The sequence below is a fragment of the Gallus gallus genome, chromosome 3, assembly GCF_016699485.2.
Source record: "Gallus gallus isolate bGalGal1 chromosome 3, bGalGal1.mat.broiler.GRCg7b, whole genome shotgun sequence".
Classification (NCBI taxonomy): Eukaryota; Metazoa; Chordata; class Aves; order Galliformes; family Phasianidae; genus Gallus; species Gallus gallus.
This window is the reverse complement of record NC_052534.1, coordinates 21,842,352-21,864,359: the sequence shown is the minus strand read 5'-3', so window position 1 is coordinate 21,864,359 and position 22,008 is coordinate 21,842,352. Positions and strand designations below refer to the sequence as shown.

Here is a 22,008-nt window from a genome sequence, read left to right as displayed (position 1 = left end):
ATATTTCAATCAGATCCTAGGTTTTATGTTAGGTAACCTATCAATGGGTTACCGGCAGTTCCCAACAGTTACAGGGCAACAGCACCATCTTGAGGTCACTAGAGAATTAAATGCAGAGAAGCTGCAGGTATTGCTCTGAGGATATCTTACTTTTAAATGCTGTAATTATTTCTTCTATTTATGTGGTCCAAGAGAAAAAAGCCAAGTCTTTTTATTAGTTTGGCCTTTTCAAAAGCAAAGTGCTTACAGGCATCAGCCAATTAACGATACAGACTTTCCTGAATCATTAATTACTGTTTTCTTGGTTGCTTTTGTTTCCTCCTTTGACTATCTGTATTTTGCAGATGACAGTGTCCAACAAAATACTTGCATCCCCCATTTTTTCAGATTAGAAGTAAACTACTGTACATTCTACCCTTTGCTCTTTTATGGGCTATGGAGATCCACGTGTATCTCAGTAGAGCTGCACTGCAGATTTTCTGGCTGAGGCACACAACAGAAAAATCTGCATATACAAGCATTGTGAAAAAGCATGGATTCATCCTTAAATTACGTGTGAGCATCTTAAAAAGTATTCATGATAGAAAGCATGTAGATCACCTCTTTAAATAGCATTCTTGGCCCAACAAGAGAACGCACGTTCATAAAATCAGCTGCTTTCAATGAATATGTTTTAAGCATTTCAACCCAGAGAAATCTTCGTATGTAATATATACCCAGCACTGGAGTTCCAAAGGATTTTTTTTGTATTTGTGAATCTGAGTTAGTTTATTAAATTTACACCACCACAAGCAACCAACAACCACTCCAGCAGAGGATTGTGAGAGGAAAGATGGAGGCTGAAAACTTCAAGAAAATAATTATTTGCCTTTCAAAGTAGAATTGCCCCTCCCCAAAAGATAGGTGCCAATGTCCTGGATGGTGCCCTGGCCCAGGAGAGAGACTCATGGGTTCGGTTTACACCACATTTTTAAGATAAACCAATGAAGGTGTCTTCTCCAAATACACACCCTGAACCAGGTCTTTCAGGAGCTGACAAAATGCCATGCAGCTGTCCAGGCAGCAAGGAGTATAAACTCACCAGTTACTGGAGATATTCAAAACCTGCCTGATGGATGCTTTCCTGTGCAACCTACTCTAGGGAACCTGCTTTAGCACGAGGGTTGGACTGGATGATCTCCAGAGGTCCCTTCCAGCCCCTACAATTCCATAATTAGGTCTTTTTTCCACTTTGGTAGAGGAAAGAGATTAAAAAAAACTTTTTGCTCTTTTGAGAGCTAAGAAGCATTTACAAGCAGAAAAAACCTTTCCACCTATAAACACTTTAATCAAGTACTGTACATTATGTACAACATGATTTTAACCTAGATTTTGAACGTCTGTACTTTTTTCAGCTAAAAGTCTTTCACACCACATTGTGAAAAATCTGTTTTGCTATATTATTTCCTTTTTTTTTTTTTTTTGAGAAACAACATGTAATAAACAAAGAAAAGCAAAAAAATATATTTTTAATAATACAGCTCAGCTTGTTTGATATCAAAATGACCTCTTTTGGAACATAACCTCTTATGCCCTTAGGAAAAAATAATTTGTATAAAGATTTAAAATATATTTTCAGTAGGTTCCAGCTTAAAAGAGGAAGGCATAAGTACCGTCCTAAACATATAATAACTCTAAAAAGATAAATACTGTACACCTATGTTACAGTTTCAGCGCATGCCCAAGATTTGTCTGCTCTTTAGTTGATAGTTCTTTTCCAGTTCACACAGTGCTTGAGCTCGTAGATTTGCAGCATAAAGGCGTCTTTTGAGATCAGAGCATTTCCCTTTCGAAAGGGGATAGTTCTCCACATTAACAGAAGGTATACCATCCTCTTCACTTCCACCAAAGTGGACCTTCTTCTTGGTTGTTGAAAAGGGGAGCAGGAGTGCATTATCTTAAGAAATAAACAAACAGAAACTGAATTAGTGCATCTCAGCATTTATCGCTTAGCTTATAACCTTTAATCCTGTCATCCATTTTGTTGACTACCTCTGGATCCAAGTGATCTAATTAAATGCAGCTCTGCTCACAGCACTAATTCCCATTTTTGGAGGAAAAGTTGAAAGTGAAGTTTTAAAATGATTGCAATGAAAGGGTATATGAACTGTAGCTTCTAAAGAGTGCTTAAGGAAATACCCCTTTGAATAAAGGGAACAACTGTTTCTCTGCAGAAATAGCATTTAGGACATGCTCATAGAAACTAGGAATTTTGGTATTCCATTTTACTGTGAAGTGAGCCACGTAACCAACTTTGAGAAAGAATTAGGAATTGAGAATCTGTGTGAGATGCAATCCAATATGAGAAAGAGCATAAAAGCAAACTAAAGAAATTAGTAGCTTAGTAGCAAGTGATCTTGTTAATGCAAGAACACTTACAGTGCCTGTGTCAGGTGCTGGTAAATTTCAGAAACAGTGTTACAAGAATGCTATTGAATGAATTGGAAGCATAGAAAACATTGGTAGAGAAGCATAGAGAAATGTCAACTGACATGGTCTGCAGATGAGACTAGAGCAAGAGCTTGGCACTCTCGCAACAGCTGTGTTTACTTTTCTGCATTGTTTGTCTATATGTGTTAGCTACACCAAGTGTCTTCGCTCATCTTCAAACATTAGTATCTGCTAATATCAAAACATAGTATGAAAGAGGGGGAAAAGGAGAAGAACAGAAGGAAGTGCTGAAGCTTGTTTAGTTTTATGCTTGCTCAAGGCAAGTTTAATTTTTATTTAATTTCATATTCTTTAATGGATCAAATAGAAGATGTTGGGAGTGAGAGAATTCTTATACCTGTCTACTATATTAGAAACACTCAAATAGCACTAATTTGCAGGGATATTTTACTTGTCTTCTTCCACACTTCTTGAGGGGAGCAACTTCAGTTTTATTTATATTAGAGGCAGTGACACATGCTCACCTTGCTTTCTCTCTAAATAAAACTAAATGAATGTTTTTTTCTTCATGTTAAAGAGTGTTCACATTTCTTTGTTCTAGCAGTACTACTTCAGAGCCAGTGTTTAATATCCCCACCCAAGATTTTTACTGTTGCTTTTCCTAACAGAAAGCAAAAGTAATATCAAGTACTCAGTCATTTATACTATTAAAGTGCAATGAGCAGTAGATACTATCAGTTACTACAGGGAGGATTTGAATATTACCAAGGCCAAAGTAATGATCAAACACTTGTGAGCTAATAAATCCTGTAAAACAGCTGCAAGTAGTCAAGTGTTATAGTACATTGTCAATCACAGTTTTGGTTTTTGTGAATTAAACTGAAGTAAGTTAATAACACTTTGTATTCTTCTGAGCCTAAGTGAGGTACTGATTACAGCTGGATGACTTGCAACAAATACCAGTTCCCACTCTGAGGACTTCAGAAGTTGAAACTAAAGCTGAAGTAATTAGGCATTTGAATTTTTATTGACATTTACTATATCAAAGGTCCATAAGACGACAACTAAAATAAGTACAGCTCTGAGGAGGTTTGGATTACGAGTCAGCACTTTGTTAGTTCATCACAAAAACCTAATTTGCAAAACAAAACTGTAAGGCTGACAGTGGTAACTCACACTGATAAGTGAGCATTGTTCAGATCTTCCTGCAAAGCAGAAAATCGAAAGTCTCTTCCCAGACAGAGATAATGGGGTTTTCTATTGCTACAACAGTACTACATACAGCACGTTGATCATGAGCATTCTTCCGATCATACCAGCCTACATCTATCAGTGCATGTGGCTCCTCGTATGCTTGCATACCTGGGCCATCTACAGAAGATAATGTCCTCTGCTGTTTGTAGAGACTGTAGTTCCTCATCAATTTTTCAGCTCTGTTTTGAAGAAAAGGACATTTAAGCTTTTTTTGTTGTAAGGCAGTAGAGCTTCTAATCTGGGCAGTTATAGGTTAGTAAAATACCTAGCAAGTTTGTCCTCTGCCAGTCTCTCTCGAACACAGAGTTCCCGTTCTCTCTCTGAAAATAGAAATAGGGTAGTATGTAATATCTGAATGTAAACATTGAAGTTAGAGCAATTGTGCATGGTATATTTTCTTGAAGAAAAAGACAGTAGTAATTGCCTGCCAGATGTTCTTATGTTATGCTTCTGTATCTCTAAACAAAGCAAGGTAACTGCTGTGCAGATACAAGCTTTACCAATATGTTAATAAAGCACTGAACAAGTGCTCTTAAGTGTGTTGGTTGTTTTTCAAGAAAAAAGTGACATATGCAACAGTGAAGCTACAGCAGATTTCTGTTCTGAACATTATCTCATGGCAAACAACACCAGGTCTGAGTATTTAGATGCCAGTTAAAAAGTCAGCTATGACTCAACATCTTATTTTATAACAGCAGCTGTTATTCAGGCTCAGAAAATCATATACGTAGTTAAAAACCTCTATAGCAGAGCCTACTACGTATGTAAAGAAGTACTATATGTAGCCAGGAAGTCGTAACACCTCAGGAATAGCCACCTACACTGTTTCACATGTAAGCTACCTGTAGAATGCAGCTTCTATGAAAGCAGCTGACCATTCACTCAGGTATATTTCACTCCAACATTAACATATAGCCTAAAGTGAGCATAACATAGTTTGTGCTAATCTGCAGAGCACTTGAAGATCAGCCTACACTGCACAGTGCAGAGCAGTGTATTTGGACTCTGGTTTTCTGTGTACTTTGCCAATTACTGCTCAAATTTAATAGTCTTCACAGACCAGGCTTACATTTCTGAACTGCCAAGTACATCTTAGCAACTGAAAACAAGAACAAACTAGTATAGATTATTTAAGGCCAAGCATTCTTGTTTGTCTTTGGACAGAATCCTAGCAGCAACTACAGAAGTACTATAGCCTAGTACATTAAAATGAGTTTTGAAGAAAGTCTACATTTCCATCATCAGCACTCATTCTTTTGAATCAGAATCCCATTACCACCCCCTTCCCAGAGGGAAATATCATACGCTCCAATCGTTGCTCTCTGTCCTTAATGGCTTGCTCTCTTTCATGTAGTTGTTGCTCCTTCAGCTTCAGTTCATTCACCGGAGCATCCGAATGCTGCACCCTCTCTGGCTCTCCTGATCTCCGGCCTCTTTTATCAGGATTTTTTCTCTGTTCTTCTGCCACTAAATCTGCTATCAAGGGATGCTGCAGAATATCTTCAACAGAAGGTCGGCAATAATCCTAAAGGAAAGAAGTTACCAGTAACTCTCAGCTGTAATCAAGAAAGAATTATTGCCATGGATTCCCAAGCAAGATGCATCCCCAGGTAGAAACCAGCTGATGTGCTTTACAGTGAAGGACAAGATTAAAAAAAGAAAGCGTGGAAAGGGCAACAGCAAAGGTCAGACATGCTGTACTAATTTAACCAGACAAAAGCTGAGGTAGGAGGCTGTTACCAGCCTTCAGCACCAGAAGCCACAAGTCTGGCTATCCCAGCACAGGTATCTATTCCTTCCAGAGCCTAAGAGGGTGGTGAACTTGAAGAGTCCACATCTGTTAGAGATTTAGGTTCTTCATACAGCTTGGTGGAACAACTTTAACCCTGAAGTTAGACCTTGTTGAAGTATGTTCTTAGATAATTCCAATAGGCTGTACTGAGACACTATTTTGCACCCTATTAACCTAGCTAGAATAACTCTTGAGCTGCTGATCCTGCTCACCCCCCCCCCTTTTTTTAAAAAGAAAAAAAAAACCAAACATGTACTTGAAGTAGTTTTTCCCACCTTCCTACACAGGTAATATTGCTGGTGACAAGATGATGGTGACCACTACTGCAGATTAGTTTGTTTCATAAACTGAGGAGGAAAACCAGTACTTCAGTACTGGCTCATATCATAAGCAGAAAATTAAGAACTGATTCTTACCTTTAAGTTCAGCATCTCTTTGAGAAGTTCGTTCAATTGCTCTGAGTAACGATACGGTATTCGTCTGAACTTCCCCTCCCTTATCTTTTCTGCCAGCTCCTTCTGGTTGTAAGCTGTAAATGGAGGCCTGAAGAACAGTATTTTTCTTGAAGTATCCCACCAGTTTTACAGGACTTATTTTCATTAAAGTGTCAGACTAAGAAATAAGGTTACATATTGTCAAGACAAATACAGAAAATCTAGGACTTGTCCCTAAATCCTTTAAGCTACTGTTTATATGAAGAGTAATAATATGCACATTAACAGTTATGCTTCCACATTAATTAGCACACTACTATACTTACGTGAGAGCACATAACTCATATAGAAGACATCCTAGAGACCAAATGTCAGATTTTTCGTTGTATGACATGTGGTTAATTTGCTCCTAAAGAAAGAGAAAAGTCTTAAGCTTATTAACTAAGATATTTTTCTCATGTTACAGGATCATCCCCTCCTGTTCAAACCTGAATTTAACTCAGGTTTCTGGGGTTGCTTCTAAGGTCCTTTATTCATTAACCTCCATAGCAACTCTTACTAGCTGGGTCTTCAGTTATCACAGTAACTAATAACTAAGTAATAACTATTGCAATAACTAAAGACTGAAGTGCTGCATCAGTCCTCAATTGACACAGCCCCATATTTCAGTCAGCATTATTATTTCCCCCAAAGAAAAAAAAACAAACCATTGTATCAGGGAAATAACTCTCATTTCTAATACAAACTGAAACCTCGCCCTCAGCAGGAAATTGAATAACCTCTTTACATTAACGCTATAAGACAGAAGAATGCTCTAGCTTCTCTGTTCCTTTTAAGAGAGAAAGATACTCCAACATAACTTACCTCAATAGTAGTTCAAGCGTATAGAACTAAGCTAACTTTCTGCAAAACAATCTTGTCTCTAGAACATACATACACTTCACGAGTCACCTGCATTTAAGGCAAGCAACTCCTCATTAAATCCTCCAAAGTATTAACAACCTCTGAAACCAACACTGCATAAAACAGAGCTTAGAGGGAAGAAAAGGAACAGAACAGAGGTCTTACTGGAGACATATAGTATGGGGTTCCAACAAAAGTTTTGGCAAAGCTGGTGTCGTGATGCAATATTCGAGCCAGTCCAAAATCTCCAAGTTTAACATTCTGCTTGCCATCCAGGAAGACATTCGCTGGTTTTAAGTCACGGTGTACAGTGACTCCGCCATCACTCCGCCTATGGCACTCCTTCAAGGCCAACGTCAGCTGAGTCAGTACTCGGAGAACAAAGCTTTCTTCCAAGTAGTGTCTGTGAAAGATGGAAACATGAAGAAACGTTAGCATACGCTATAAGGCGTACTTCAATTTCAGTAGTTGCAACCACTCTTAGTCCTATAACTTCTAAAACATCCTGCTGCTGAATTCAAGCTCATCACCTTTAAAGATACGGTATCAACAGACAAATACGCCTTATGTTAAGCATGAAATTAAAAGCCATTCTGATAATATTGGAAGACACTTAAGACTTTTGTTAGGGAGTCCCCAGAATATTTCCCTCCTCCCGCAAAGGATCTAAGGGACACACACCACGGTATACAACACAAACATCACATAGGTGCGTTTCTCACGAGACCACCTCCCTGGGCAGCCCGTTCCAACTAAGCCTCAGCCTGCACCAACGCGCCCCTCGGGCAGCCCTCACCGGCGCTTCGAAGATCCCTTTCCCGTTTCGGACGGGCTGCTGTGCCCGTGTCCGCTGAGGGCTCCCCCTCCCCCCGGCCGCAGCGCACCTGTCCCTGGTGCAGCGCGCGATGAGGCTGGCCAGGTCGCCGCCGTCGCAGTACTCCATCACGATATAGAGGGTGGTGCTGCTCCGGTCGATGATGCGGTCGTGGTAGCGGACGATGTTGGGGTGTCGCAGCTCGCGGAGCAGATTTACCTCCGAAACGAGCATCTGCTTCTCCGTCTCCGTCATGGAGCCGTAGTCGAGTTCCTTCCATACTAGGATCTACAAAAGGGAAAACACGAAACGCGCAACGAGCGACTTAAAGCAGGACGAAGAGCCGTCAGAACCCCCGCTGCTCCCGGGAGCACCCGGCCGGAACCTCACCTTGCCGTCGGCCTTGCGCCGCACCTTGCGGCACTTGCCGTAGGAGCCAGCACCGATGGTGAGCAGCACCTCGTAGTCCTCGGGCCGGCTGGGCATGGCGCTACCGCACCGCGAGCTGCCGGCCGCTCGCCGCACCGGCGCGGTTTGAACCCGCCGCCCCTCCCTCTCATTGGCCCGCCCCGACCGAGCTCCGCGCTTCCCATTGGCTGTGGCGCCGTAAACAACGCCCGCCAGGTAACGGCCAGCGTAACCGCCGAGAGGCGGTGCGTGGGAGATACCGCGAGAGCTGGAGCTGCTCCGCCCCGCCCCGTCCCGCCTCGCAGCTTCCCGTCCCTCTCGCGTTACGCCGCCTCGCGCTCGGCGCCATAGCGGGACCGAGGCACTTTCCAGCGGGCGGGATCGGGGTGGGCCGTTCTCCCTCAGAGCGGGGGAGGCGCTTGGCGGCCCGTAGGGGTTCCGTGTTTCCGTTTGCTTTCCTTCGTGTTACCTGAGGCGGACGAGGTGTGCAAGTGACACCTCGGTTTCCCGTTTGAACAGCCTGAGCCTGCCGCAGAGCACGTGGGCCCTCACTTGCTGTAGGAACGTCGCTCCCCTCGCGTCCCCCTGGCAGCGCCAGAGGCCGTTCACGTCGCGCAGTGGACGGATCAGCCACAAGCACAGTGCACAGAGCTTTAAAGGAGTAACTTACTTGCAGCTAGTCGATAAGAGACGTTTTTCCTGTAAAAACAATTCGTTCTCCCCATTTAAGAAGTACGTAAGTCTAGTGAGTAGATATCCACATAATTTAGGAGAATTTAATGGAGGGCTTTTTAATACTGAAGTGTTTAAAACCTCAAGCTATGCAAAACAATAGAAAATGGCTCTGAAAAATTGTTCTCTAAAACCAATGAGGAGAGTGATTCTGCCAGAAATCCTTCATCAAAAACTGTCAAAGTTGCAGCACGTTTACCTGTATACTGTACACAAACTGCTGTGTTACACCGCAGGCAAAAGGCTTTTGAAAATAAACCAGGTGGTGCAAAGATAACACTTGAAATGTAGGTTGGAAAGCAGGGGTGTGTGGGTCTGTATCCAAGTGTTGAGCCAGTAATTATTATGGGTACGTTAAATTACACAGAATGACACTACAATATCCTAGCATGGCAGATTTGAAGTATGTGATGTGTTTCCTAACATCACTTAGGATAATTTTGGAGCGATACCGGAGTGCAGCTCTGGATTCAGTTTAATTTAATCTCTCTCCACGTGGAAATGGCCATGATGGAAGGAGGAACTCCTTGTTATTCAGCAAGGAATTGCAGCACACCTGTATAATGCCTGAATCGAGTACAAAAGGGAGCAGTTGCATTTTTGACCTACAAATACAGCAACACGACAGTAGTTTCTCATATTGCATCTCCACGTGGCCTCATTAATCATTTCCCCATTTTGTTTCAGGCTCCAACAAAAGGTTTGGGGAGCATGGATGTCACACTATTGCTATTGGTGAAATATTCTTATATTCTTACCATTTAGACAAATCTAGGCCTTTACTTTCCTCATAGGGAGGCACAAAAGCTCCTGTTGTTTCCATTATAAAAATCCTACGGCTATCTGTAGGTATCAGTTCATTACAGGAAGATAATGAGCAAGTGAGCGTGAGACATTTTAGTTTTGTTGTTAAGGAGTAATGTTGTCCTTCAAATGATTCACTCTTACCACTGCTTTTAATTACCTTAAAAGAAAATTCTCACATACATTATTAGCATCATAAATAAATGATGGCATTACGCAATAAAAATGAAACAAACTGCATTATGTGTTATGCAGGCCGTAAGCTTTCATTTCTGGTTTCAAATATGTATTTCTGTTTCAGACTTCTGTACTTCCAAATTAGCAAAAGGCCATCATGCATTCCCACTGTTATCAATGGGAGGCTTTCTATTTATATTTCTACAGAAATAGAGGAGGTTTTCAATACTGTGCTTCATGTAGGGTCTGACTTGAAAGTTTCTTTAAAAAATGCTGGTTTGAATCATAGAAATGTCAAAATGTCACACTCCAGAAACCAGCAGAACAGTCATTTTAGTTCTGATTATACTTATTTTTAAGAGCTTGACAGTGTGAGAAAAGCACACTTCTAAAAGTGACTATTAGAATTTTCAATAGGCAGTCCTTTCTCTATCTTTTTTTTTTTCTTTCTGGTTCTCACCATATAACAGAATCCAGGGTCCAGTGATTCCAAAAACGTATTTTAAGTTTGAAATGGAGACCACATTCATAAGATATCGTGTTTCCAAGTCTAGTTTCTAGTTCAGGAGCAACTCTTAGGTTTCTGGTCTTGGAAAGACGTGTGCTGACTTCAGGTCTTTGGAAGCTTCCAAATACATGTTGATATTCTATTTTTTTATATGCCAAAAAAAAGTATTTTGAAGTACTGGTGCAGAGTATATTACATTTGTGGCATCTTTTTTTTGTTATCCAATCAGAAAATTGAACAGAGGTAGAGGTTCAGAAACAGAAAAGAAGCTTGATAGGAAAAATACTGAAAATAAACACAAAAGATTCTAATAATGAATAAATGCACTTTATAAAAACTAATACAAAATATTAAAATAATTTAAATAATAAGAGAAATATCTGAGGAAAATCATGTCTGTTCTCTTCAAGGAGGTGAAAGACGCATGAAATCATGTTCCAGGATCTCAGAAATGTGCCAGAGTCTACCAGAAGAAAAGCAATTGAGTACCTTGCACTGGCAAGGTAAGAGATCATAAGAATGCTTTTACATGGCAGAAAGATGAACTATAAAAATTGGAGTGACCAAGACATCGGTGTGTTATTTTAGTTCATTTTCACCATGGAAGTGTTTTGCTTTTTTCACATTTCAGTTGCCTTTTTCCTTCCATGTCACTATGCTGATTCTTCATTCTGTATTGGTCTTTTTCCCCACTTTTTCTCCCTCGGTCTCATGAACATAAATTTTACATCTGCCAAAGATTATTGTACACAGATTATGCTTTTCTATTTCTTTTTTTCTTCCTTTTTTTTTTTCCCCTGTAGCTGCTGATTTTATTGTCAAAATTCATATCTAGAACGAAAAAGAAAAGAACAAAAAGAAAAACTCCACAAAAATGCTGGAATATTAGCCAATAGCACCATCCTCCTTTAGAAACATCACCAGTATGGTAAACTTCATCTAAACAGATCAGTGGGTAAACAGAGATCAATGAAGCATGCAGAGCTGTTGATTTGATTTAAAAAAAATAAACAAAAAAGGACACCACACACTCCCAGAACAGTTTAATGTTGTGAAAGAAAGTTCAGAATAATCACTATCAGCTTAGAGATAGAAGAACACTTTCCAAGCTCTCTGTCTCATCTTCTCTGTCTTTCTGGGATATTCCAGTTGACAGTATTTGGAATAAGAAAATTTGTGATAATTGGAATGTATGTTGATTTTTATATCTTCGTCAGACATCCGTGTTCAACATGTTTAGATACTAAAGACTAGAATAATGGTCTATAATTCCAACATACTTCTTCGTGTCATGTTATTAAATGTCAGAAAAAGTGTACCAGAGAGTAAAATTTCCTAGTATTTTTCCTCTGTTGGTGTGGTTTGAGGGAAAACAACACATTCATTGATGGAATCCTGCACAGCACATCTGTGGACAGGGCGGCAAAGGAACAAAGTTTAGAAGCATTAATTATAATGGTTTAAGCCGTGCAGCATTTCATTTTTGGTAATGTTGGAATTCAGTGCCAAGTTAGAATGAAATACACGCAGCAGGCAAGCTTCAATTGGGGAGTACATTGCAGCAGCTGTACCTTCACTGTTTTGCAAAACAAGCCAGTAAAATAAGGAAAACATGGAAGCACAAGAAATGAAAACAAATTCAGCAAGCAGCAAGTTAAGTTTGTGCATGTAGCATTGAAGGGAAAGAAAAAGCTAAGTGTGGGAATTAATGAGGAGGAGACTGAGGAAAGTCAAAAAAGATGCATTTTTATATTCAGGGAGAGTAGCATGTGAATTCTATTAAATCTAGATTTGCTTTATACAGGTATAAAGCAATATTTATATATATTATATATTATATTACATATTTTATATTTTATATTATATATTACATATTACATATTACATATTATATATTATATATTACATATTATATATTATATATTATATATTATATACAGATGCTATATACATATAAGGGAATATTAAAATACATGGTTGGACATTTTGGAAGCATATCATTACCTAGCTCTGAATTTTGAAGTGAGACCAACAGCCCTATGTACTATACGTGTCTCTATGTATATGCTGATTTTCAAAATAGTATTCATTCACTTTATGAACAGAAGGTGCTTGAATTGATCTTTAAGAGTACTATTTAAATTGATTAAGAGGAGGATTTTTTGAGGTGCGTAGAACTTAAAGTGTGGAATTCCTGAGTCACCTCAAGTCCTCGCCTCATCAAGGTCTGAAAAAACTGGAGTTGTGTCCGAGCAAGAAATCTGTTACGACAATTCTGCATTTCTTTTCTGGTCTCTTTTGCTAACTCATTCCTATGGAAACAGACAAGCTTGTTACGCCTCAACTTCTTCTCTTTTGAAATGGAGGTAGTATACTAACTTTTCAGATTAAATTTTATAGGTTGAATTACCTCAAAATATTTGACAAAAATGCTATCCATAAAAAATTAATACTTCTTGTTCTACCTTGTTTTTCTTGTGAGAGAAAACTGCTCAGAAATCACCTCAGACATTGAAGTAAAATCACAAATAGTGACTGACGTTTCTTCCACACCTTGTCTGGGGTCCTTGCACCTGCAAAATGTCATGCAATTGAGGCCTACTCTGCATGGATCCAGTACTCTTCTGTGCACTCAGGAGGTTGTAACGCAGTAAGATAGCACTGAGTTGATGCCAAATATTTCCTACCTTACAAGACACCCTGCCTGGAAAGACAGGAAGCAAAGCTTTGAACAGAAGGCTTTATGTACTTTAGAACTCTCTTTAATGACACAGCAGCTTCTGCAAAGTCTTGATAATTCAGCTTTTGAGCTTGGAGGACAGCCAACCCCTCTCCAGGTTCATTCACACTGCATTTTGTTTGGCTGAAACATGTACTGACTGGCCACAGTTTTTAAACTGATGCCAGCAGAGACTGAGTGTTACCCCTATTCTAATCTGTTTAGGCAAAGGCAGAGTTTAGTCCTCAGCTTTTATGCCTCTTGCATTTTACTTACCTAGTACCACAAGGAGAAACAAAATCAGCTTTTTTATCAATTATAAGTAAACTTTTTTCAGATTTTTTTGGTAGCAAATACCAAAGGAGTCAGGTTGTGTAACATAATGGTCTCAAACTGATATGCCTGGTGTTATTTGGGCACTGCCCATAATATGCTTTCTGATTTTGTAATATTAAAGGTTACAATGCATTAGGTAGATGAGTTAGAGAGCATTTTTCATTAGCAAGATCTGCAGACAGGTGTAACAGTGGCACAGGTGGCACCTGTCACTTGCTGGGGCTCTTGACAGTACATGTACATGACATGCTGTAGGCCCATGTAGAAGCAAGCAGAAACTGAAAACAACCCTTTGCTTTCAGGAGATAAATAAATTCCTGTGCCAAGAATATCAGTTATATCTGATGCAACTGATATATCTGACTTAGCGAAAAAAGCCTTGTGGTTTGAGCAGATGAGGGGATAGGTAGAAATTTTTGGCAGAAGACAAATATTCTGGTACTGTGTGAGACACAGCTCCCTGGTGTCCCTTACTACAGATTACAAGAAATTAGTTGCCTGATTTTAAAGAGAAAAGACTTGAATGTTGTTGCTGCTGTACATCTCTAACACCCAGCATCTTAGTGGGCACCCTGGTATGTGGGTTTCCCAAAAACAATGCTAATGAAAAGCTTATACAACCAAGACAGTCTGCATAGAATCATAGAATCCTTAGAGTTGGAAGAGACCTTTAAAGGTCATCTAGTCCAACTCTCCTGCACTGAACGGGGACATGCACAGCTTGGTCACATTGCTCAGAGCCTAATCCAACCTGGCCTTGAATATCTCCAGGGATGGGACATCCACCTCCTCTCTGGACAGCCTGTTCCAGTACCTCAGGACCCTGATTGTAAAAGACTTTCTCCTTATATCCAACCTAAGTCTCTGCTCTTTAAGTTTGAAACGAACTTATCTTGTCTTATCATAACAGACCCTGCTGAAGAGTCTGTCCCCTTCTTTCTTGTAGCCCGCCCTTAGATACTGGCAGGCTGCTATCAGGTCGCTTTGGAGCCTTCTCTTCCAGGCTGAACAGCCCCAGCTCTCTCAGCCTGTACCTGTAGGAGAGGTATTACATCCCTTGGATCATTTTTGTGGCTCTCCTCTGGATACGCTCCAACAGATCCATGTCTCTCCCATACTGAGGACTCTACATTTGGATGCAGTACTGCAGGTGAGGTCTCACCAGCGCAGAGCAGAGGGGCAGGATCACCTCCCTCGCCCTCTGGCCGCGCTTCTTTTGATGCAGTGCAGGATCCGGTTGGCTTTCTGGGCCATGAGAGCACATTGCTGGCTTACATCCAGCTTGCCATCCACCAGCACCCCCAGGTCCTTTTTGGCAGGGCTGTTCTCAATCCTTTCATGATGATGATGATGATGATGAGTGGGTTTGTACAAATATTGACTCGCTTGTGAGAAAAGTTGACTAATATGTGTGCTCTAGACACCAGAAAGTGTAACTTTGAGATAAAAACTCATGGGATAACAACCTTCTGCTTACTGAAGTATGTGGTTTTTTAACGTCATGTATTATTCTGAAACCCAGTCCTACTTATATTACAGTAAGATGATTATGGTGAATAAGAGCTTTCATGTGGAGAACAATACCTGGTACTTACCAGCTCTTTAGACTAATGGAGAATGATATAACATGAACTGGTTTTTGGAAGATGAAGTCTGACAAATTAGAGGAAAAAGCCTAGATTTTTAGCTAAGGAGCAGACACCTACAGCAAATAGAAATTCTCTGATTTTTGAAGTTCATAAATCAAGACAGTGCCTTTGTTGTTGTTGTTTTGTTTGAAATCTTGTCACGAATTCAAACCAGATGAGAGCCTTTTTGCTTCTGTCTCCAACTTTATAATGCATGCAAGAGGTGGGCAGTCAGGCTTGTAGGAGGCCCGCTGTCATCAGTGGAAATAAAAGAAAGGAAATAACATGTCTGAATATAACTCTTTAAAGAAGTCAGTGGCTCAGTGTACCATTGGGTAAGGCACGGGCCTGTCTGCTTTAGATGCCTTTAGAACATTTGGCACCTCACAGATACAGTTTAGCAAATATTGCTTTCATGTTCAGACAGGTTTGAATATTTTTAGCTGTCCTCATTTGAAACAATCCACAAACAACAGTGGTTAGACCTAAGTCTTAAAGAGCAAGATGGCCACCCTACTTCTTTCCTCACAATTCTTAAGCCTCATTACTGTAGGAAGCTTCCTGGATGAGACTTAAGATTAAAATGACCTCTTGCCTAGGGAGAAACAAGCTGAATTGTAGTATGTGCATGGAACTCATTGTGGGGAATACGGACATAATTCATTCAGATTAACTTGAATAAAACAGGTAGATGGCTACTGTAGAACTGATAGGGCCAAGGTAGACTTGAAGTCCTGTCCTATTCTTCAGATTATTATCACCAATTATCGTGATGTGCAGCAATCAAATATTTAAGGTCACTGAGACTTTCTGAACGTGACATCTGATTCCTGTGGTACCTCATTCAGATTTGGAGTGGCCAAAACTCAGAAACTACATTTTGTTTCACTTTTGGTGGTTTAGGTATCACCTCAAGCTCGGCCTGAACCCTGGGAGCTCTGTAGTCAAAATCCAAATTGAAATGTAATTTTGTAGATCACATTGATCTGTAATTTTTCTCTTTTTCTACTTGAAAACAGAAAGAAAGCTTTCCTTGCACCTGTGTTTTGATTACAGCGTGTTTCTAAGAACCTGATTGCTTTTGTCTAGTGTCAGAAACTCATAGGTAAAATGGAAGGAAAGACAACAAGCATGGGCTTTGAAGTTCAAAATACGAGAGCAGCCACACAGGTTGCTGATTATTTTAATCAGAAAACAGGGAAATTCTGCAGACAACTGATGTAGAGTTTCAGGAGGAAAAAGAAGCAACCCTAATGTGGGTTTTCAGTGTTAGCTAAAAATAACATTTTGTGGTCAGATGCACATTTACCTAATGAGATCATTTGATTCACAGAATATTAGACTGAATAAAAACAGGATTCCGGAGCTCATTCCCTTCTTGTCCTCAGGGAAGTACCCACATGGTGTGATCCAAGAGAAGGCAGCGGCTGTGTCTGGGTCTCTGGGGGCATGGAGCTCATCCCTAACCACACACGAGTGCATGAAGTCCCTTACTGGCTGCCAGCCTGAGAATCTGCTAATTCAATTTTTCAGTGCCTTCCAGCTTGTTCTCTGATCTTTTAAGTCCTGAGCATTCAGGCAGTTAATTTGTTCTCTGCTAGAGGTGGTTATTATATTAATTAGTCATACTCCAAAGATTTATATGGAATAGATTGGAGCATTTAACAGCCAGTAATTATAATGCCACCTCCTAGAATTATTTCAGAGTGACCCTACAAACAATTTCTTCGCAGGCATTGCTCACCAAGGAAAAAGTCATTCTCTCTCTGGCCACAGGGAGCCACACAGCTACCGTTATGAATCCAGGGGAGAAGACAAGGGAGAGAGCAAAAGCTATGGCCTCTAAGCTCCCTGCCTGGAGTCACAGGAGTTGCTCTATCCTTGAGGTGACTGTACTGGTTGCACCTGGCCTTCTGCTAGCTGTTTTCTTGCCAGCTCCTGCCGAGAGTATTTTGTTTGTCTGCTGTTTTTAGCCAGGCGTATAGAATGCCTGCGTAGCAAACTTGCAAGCAAATGGAGTAATTAGTGCAGACTGTCGTCACAATTTCTAAGTTTGTTTTTGACCACAGTGTTCAGGTCACTTTGCAACATGGAGGATGATCATTAACCTGTGAAGCGAGAACATCAGAGAGCTTGACCCCAAAGAAGAATCCAGTTGTTACATAATCATCCAAAATATGTGATTCTTAAATATTTAACTGTCTCAGTACAGCAACAGTTTCACACTAGTAGCACCACAGACGAGAAGGTGTGATCATTATCTGACTGTCCATTCCTCTAAGATAATTCTGCTGTTAATGTACAGGTCCAGTAGCATTCAGCATCGCAGTGCTTTCTAGACTCACTGTCACATTAAACTCACTCAGCACCATTAGTTTCTTTACCAAGACCCTTAACTGGACTTTAGAGACAGAACTTGTGCTGTACTTTCCCGTTTCTCTTCAATAAATCTCCACCAAATGTCTGGTAAGCTGAGGGATCCGAGAAGGGCTCGAATAGATCTTCATTCAGGTGAGGGTGGAGAAAGCTGAGAAGATGAGCAACTCAATGGAGCAGCACCCAGAATAAACTGATCAAGGTGGAACACAGAGGGATGAGTTTTCCTGATTTGTTTTCTTTTCACCATGCGGTCATCTTTCTCTTTCTTCAAACATAATATGTACGCTATCTTTGAGGATTTTAATTCTCGTTAGGCATCTAAATAGGTGTTCTTTCATTTACTGAGATACTGAGAACACATCATTGTTCAATCTCATTTATCAGAATGCCTTCACACTTGCCTAGATTTTGTCTAAGAGTTTAAAGACTGAGGCAGTTCTGTTGGACTGGAGAGTCTGCTGCACTGACGTTTTACTGTGCTGGATTGGAGAGACCATGGTGATAGTGCCAGAGACTTGCCTAGGGTCACATGAACAAGCCATAAATCAAGCCTGCTCATCCTGAATTACTCCAGTCTGCTGTCCCAGCTAGCTCATTTCTGCTCTTGCATCAAAACACAGCTGCTTGAAGGTGAATATTTGGCCTGTAAATCTTAAATCTCAGGCTAAATGTAGCTTCAATGCTAAATGTCCTCAGCTTTGTCTGAGAGCTGATATTTCCTAAATAAAAAGCATCTCTTATTTTTCTGTTCTATATATGTAGTGGAGATGAAGCGCATAGAGCAAGGACTGCTCCTTAGAGGACTTCAGAAACGCTCTTTGACCAAATATTATTTGACATTTCCTTTGCCAGTCTGCAAGGCTCCTCAGAGGGCTTAACTACTCTCATTTCTGCCAAGGAAGCAAAGGCACCATTTCACTTTCCTCAAGCTAAACAGTGTATGATGTGCAACAATTCAGAATTAATTTGACAGTAATGGAGATGACAAGTATTACTGTGAGGTATTTCTGCTATGAACACTGCCATTCTGTCCTCATTTCACCCCCACCCCCAAGTTTTGGTGTGACAAGGAATTGCTGAACAGCAGACGGGCTCATACACAGGCAAGGCACACTCATACACTGCTCAGGCAGAGCAGCAGCTTTGGTTTTGGCAGCCTGCGTGGGTACAAGTGTCCTGAAGTCCCACAAAACTGCAGCTCTAGCTTAGAGAGAGGTGAATCAGCATGGATGTACAAAATGCATAGCACACACAGGTCCATAGGAGGTAGTATTTTCTTCTACAGAGACCAGGATAGGATCAGGACAATTTTGATCAGATGTTTTTGGAGATCGTGTGGTCCAACACCTTGCTCAAGTCACAAGGCTGTTTCCACCAGTAAACAGGAAACCTTCTGTCTCTTTTTCCTCTATCAATGCCCAGAAGAAACTGGTGATTAAAGGATGCATTCTCTGTACATAGCTAAGAAAAACAGAATGAGTAGCATTGAAGCCAAGGCAGCCATAAAGACAGATACTACTGGCAATAATTCCTACCTGCCATGCCAGATACACCTTCTCAGCAGAGAGATTTATTCCACCCCTTCTTCGACCAGTACCCACAGAAAGCATAGCACAGAGCTGCTCTAGGCTCACTGCCCATTTCTCAGATGTGGCCTCTCTTTGATCCCAACTTGCCGTAATGATTTTACAACCTTTCTGTGTAGATGCAAGCTAAAGACACTTGCTGGAGCTGGTTACTGAAGAAACCCCAACATAGCAAGAATTGGAAGATGTGTGAGGGCAGGCATTACAAGCAAGGGAGAGGCAAGTGAAAGGGTTGGGGAGAATATGGCTTGGTCCAGTCTGTTTCTAACTCACTGCCCCAATATAACTCATCTTGCTAGCTCAGAAGACATTTTACTATTCTAGTTTTTACTATTAAAGTTTTTGCCCACAGCTTAGACAGGTTTATCTCTGTCAGGTGAAAGAAATTTCCTTAACTTTCAGCCCCTTCACAGCTGAACTTAATGCTGTGCTGAGTATTAACATGAAGTCTCATATTTATTCAAGTCATAGGTGCCTCATCTCTCACTTCACTCTGAATAGCCACTGTAGGCTTATTTTAACTGGCAGACCTGTGACTGTATAAAAAAAGTGCATCATCTATAAGGATCATTTTAAGTCAGATACTTGAAAAACTTAAGAAAACAAGACAATTTGGGGGGGCTTCCACATACTTTTATGCGAATAACAGCTTCACCTGCTTGATCTAATGAACAACATAACGTATTTGCTATTTCTGGGTAGGAATTATTTCAGTGGACTAAAATCAGAACACAATCACCCTCAGATTTGAATAAGTCCTTCCTTTTCTTTAAACAAAGCCAACAGGAAAGCCAGTTACCCACATGCTGCAGTTGAAAGGGGTGAAACTGTTTTTTACTAAAAACCTTCCCTATTGGTTATCCTGTGGACAAAGTGGCCGTGTGTCACTTCTGTATCCTTGGAATGAAATGAGCACTGGTATAGACTTCAAAGGAGATCAACATTTTGACCTTTCAGTGGGTTACAGTACAGAAGAGCAAGGTGCTTTCATTATTAACTTTTTAGACACTTATAAGCCGAGAATTATTGCTCAAAGAAATATAGAAGATAAACATTTTCAGTGTTCATTTTGCATGAACAACAAAGCCAGTGAATGCTGGGGTCCTACAGATTCATCTGTGTTGCCTAAATTCTGCTTCCTACTGTGTAGTAGTAGCTCTGCTGCATGTTTCCCTCAAATGCCCGCTGGGTATAGACAGCTCATGCTGCAGTGACTGTGCAGCCATCCACATATTGGCCAGCTGACCAAATTCTATAACATGTCTGTACTGTGCTTTTTTTTCCTCACGGAGCTCAGTAAGCTGGAGAGTCTGTCCTCCAAACAGCTATCAATTTTTCAATAAAAAACCCCTCTTACCATCACACGTGAGTCTTCTACCTGATCTAAATGTAGCAGAATATGGCCAGTAGGCCTGAAAGCTGCAGGGTGGGGTAACAACAGATGGCTCAACCACGACGATCATATTTCTTTAGGACGCTGGGGATGCTTCCCCATCCCTAATGTGTGCGTTGGAAATGTTACATGAAGACTCCCAGACAACCTTCCGTTTTATGGCAGTTAAATGTAATATAATACTCTAAAGGCATTCTGATGTTTTAAAGGTAATTTCCTTATGTTGTTATGACAGGGCCGAATTATTTCAGTGCCTACTAGATAGTACTAGATAAGTATTTAATAGTCATGTATCTTAATATGATAATTCTAGATTTTAAAACCTTTTGAGTATAGGATAATCCAGCATTCCTACTATTTCATTGTAAATTGCTAATATGATGAAGAGCATAATTTTGTCTGTAAGTTTAGCGATTTAAAATGCCATATACAAATAAGCTACTTTTTTTCCAATTTTTGCACTGTCCTTTGTTACAACTGAATGTAGCTATTCAGTCTTAAGATCAGTTTCCCATTGAGCTATGGGCTGATGAAAAAATTGAACGTTCAAGAGAAATCCTGTTGTTTGGTTAACTGCAGACAGTCCGAATGTAGCTATTTTAATGGATCTCGATGCTTATGAGAATGACAGCATAACGTAGTCGTGCTTACAATGTTAGCGTTCATGTAAAGGTCATAGATAAGTTCAATTTTATTCTCCAGTGCTATTAACAGAATTTTAATAGCAAGGTTATGCTTTTACCTAAGGCAACAGAGGGACCCAAGGTGGCCAATAGGTCTGTGTAGGCCAAACAAGAGCAGCGTTAACATGACTGTGCCATAACAGTAAAGAAGTTAGTTGTCTGAATGCATATCAGTCAACATACAAACGTTTATGTAGGTTAAGTAACAGGTTAGTGTGTCCAGCTGGATGTGACCAATAACTTAACACTGAAATGCAGGAGTACGAGTGTAATTTAAAGTCACTTTTGTTGTGAGCCTTTGTCCTCCGTTCCTGAGGTGAAAGTAGCACTGGTCACATCCCTTGAGAAGCACAGGCCTGCTGGCTGACCTCTGTACCTTCACTTTAGACAGAACGATAGAAACTGGTGGTTAATCCCTCCACAGGCTAGCTCAGTGTGTTGTGCTGGCAGGAAATTATGGCTTGGTTTGAGCGGACATAGGGCTTTTGTCATTAGTACTCAGTGCAGAAAATGAAAGCACAGGGAGGCAAAGTCAGGCAGTAGGCCAGAGGGCATGGATTCTGAGCCTCTTCCACTGTCAGGCCAGCGGTCTGACCACAAGGCTTCATTTGTCACTTTAAATAGTGTATAGGCCTCCAAGATTTTAGTGTCAAAATCAATAGCATTCTGATGAACTCTACCCTTCATTTTCTCTCCTCCCATCCCCCTTCAGATATATATATATATATATTGTCTCTTTCTCTCTGCAGGTACGCTGAGTATCTTTTCAGATTTCAGATAAATCTGGAACGTTTTCATTTATAATTCTGATAGTAGACATGGGAGGACCTGACCTCTTTTGTAATATTGGAAAGGTTGAGTAATTGAGGTCAGAGTAGTCGAAGTCAAAATATGATGCTGAGCATTCATCTTACAGTTACCTAGTTTAGAATTTACAACATTACAGATACTAAACCACAGAATCTTCAGAACCCAAAGATCTACTTTTTCTCTATAAAGAAATAACATATACTTGTTTTTTAAACTGG

At 40.4% G+C, this 22,008-nt stretch overlaps 1 protein-coding gene and 1 long non-coding RNA gene across 13 annotated transcripts in view; one reads left to right on the top strand and one right to left on the bottom strand.

Moving 5' to 3' along the window:
• LOC107052945 overlaps positions 1–22,008 on the top strand; it is a 47,827-nt gene that overhangs the window by 17,970 nt on the left and 7,849 nt on the right. For 10 of the 12 annotated variants that reach the window (XR_005858106.2, XR_003074651.3, XR_006938988.1 and 7 more), the window contains one exon: positions 10,667–10,759. This is a non-coding gene — a long non-coding RNA (uncharacterized LOC107052945). Of the gene's footprint in view, positions 1–8,379; positions 8,768–10,666; positions 10,760–22,008 lie in introns of those variants that run through there. The other 2 variants (XR_005858105.2, XR_005858109.2) reach the window with 1 other exon arrangement.
• NEK2 (NIMA related kinase 2) lies at positions 1,489–8,163 on the bottom strand. Its single transcript, NM_001031050.3, has 9 exons — positions 8,018–8,163; positions 7,698–7,915; positions 6,979–7,216; positions 6,237–6,319; positions 5,893–6,019; positions 4,990–5,209; positions 3,950–4,004; positions 3,793–3,863; positions 1,489–1,936 (listed from the first exon to the last, which is right to left on the bottom strand). Exons 1-9 carry the CDS (start codon positions 8,111–8,113, stop codon positions 1,710–1,712), a joined length of 1,335 nt encoding a protein of 444 aa, NP_001026221.2. The 5' UTR covers positions 8,114–8,163; the 3' UTR covers positions 1,489–1,709.

Coding starts and splice junctions, on each gene's coding strand:
- NEK2 (NM_001031050.3), bottom strand. CDS start 8,113: ATGCCCAGCCGGCCCGAGGACTACGAGGTGCTGCTCACCATCGGTGCT. Junction 6,020..6,236: donor TATGAGTTATGTGCTCTCAC/GTAAGTATAGTA, acceptor ACTGTTCTTCAG/GCCTCCATTTACAGCTTACA. Junction 1,937..3,792: donor ATCTTCTGTAGATGGCCCAG/GTATGCAAGCAT, acceptor TTATTTCTTAAG/ATAATGCACTCCTGCTCCCC.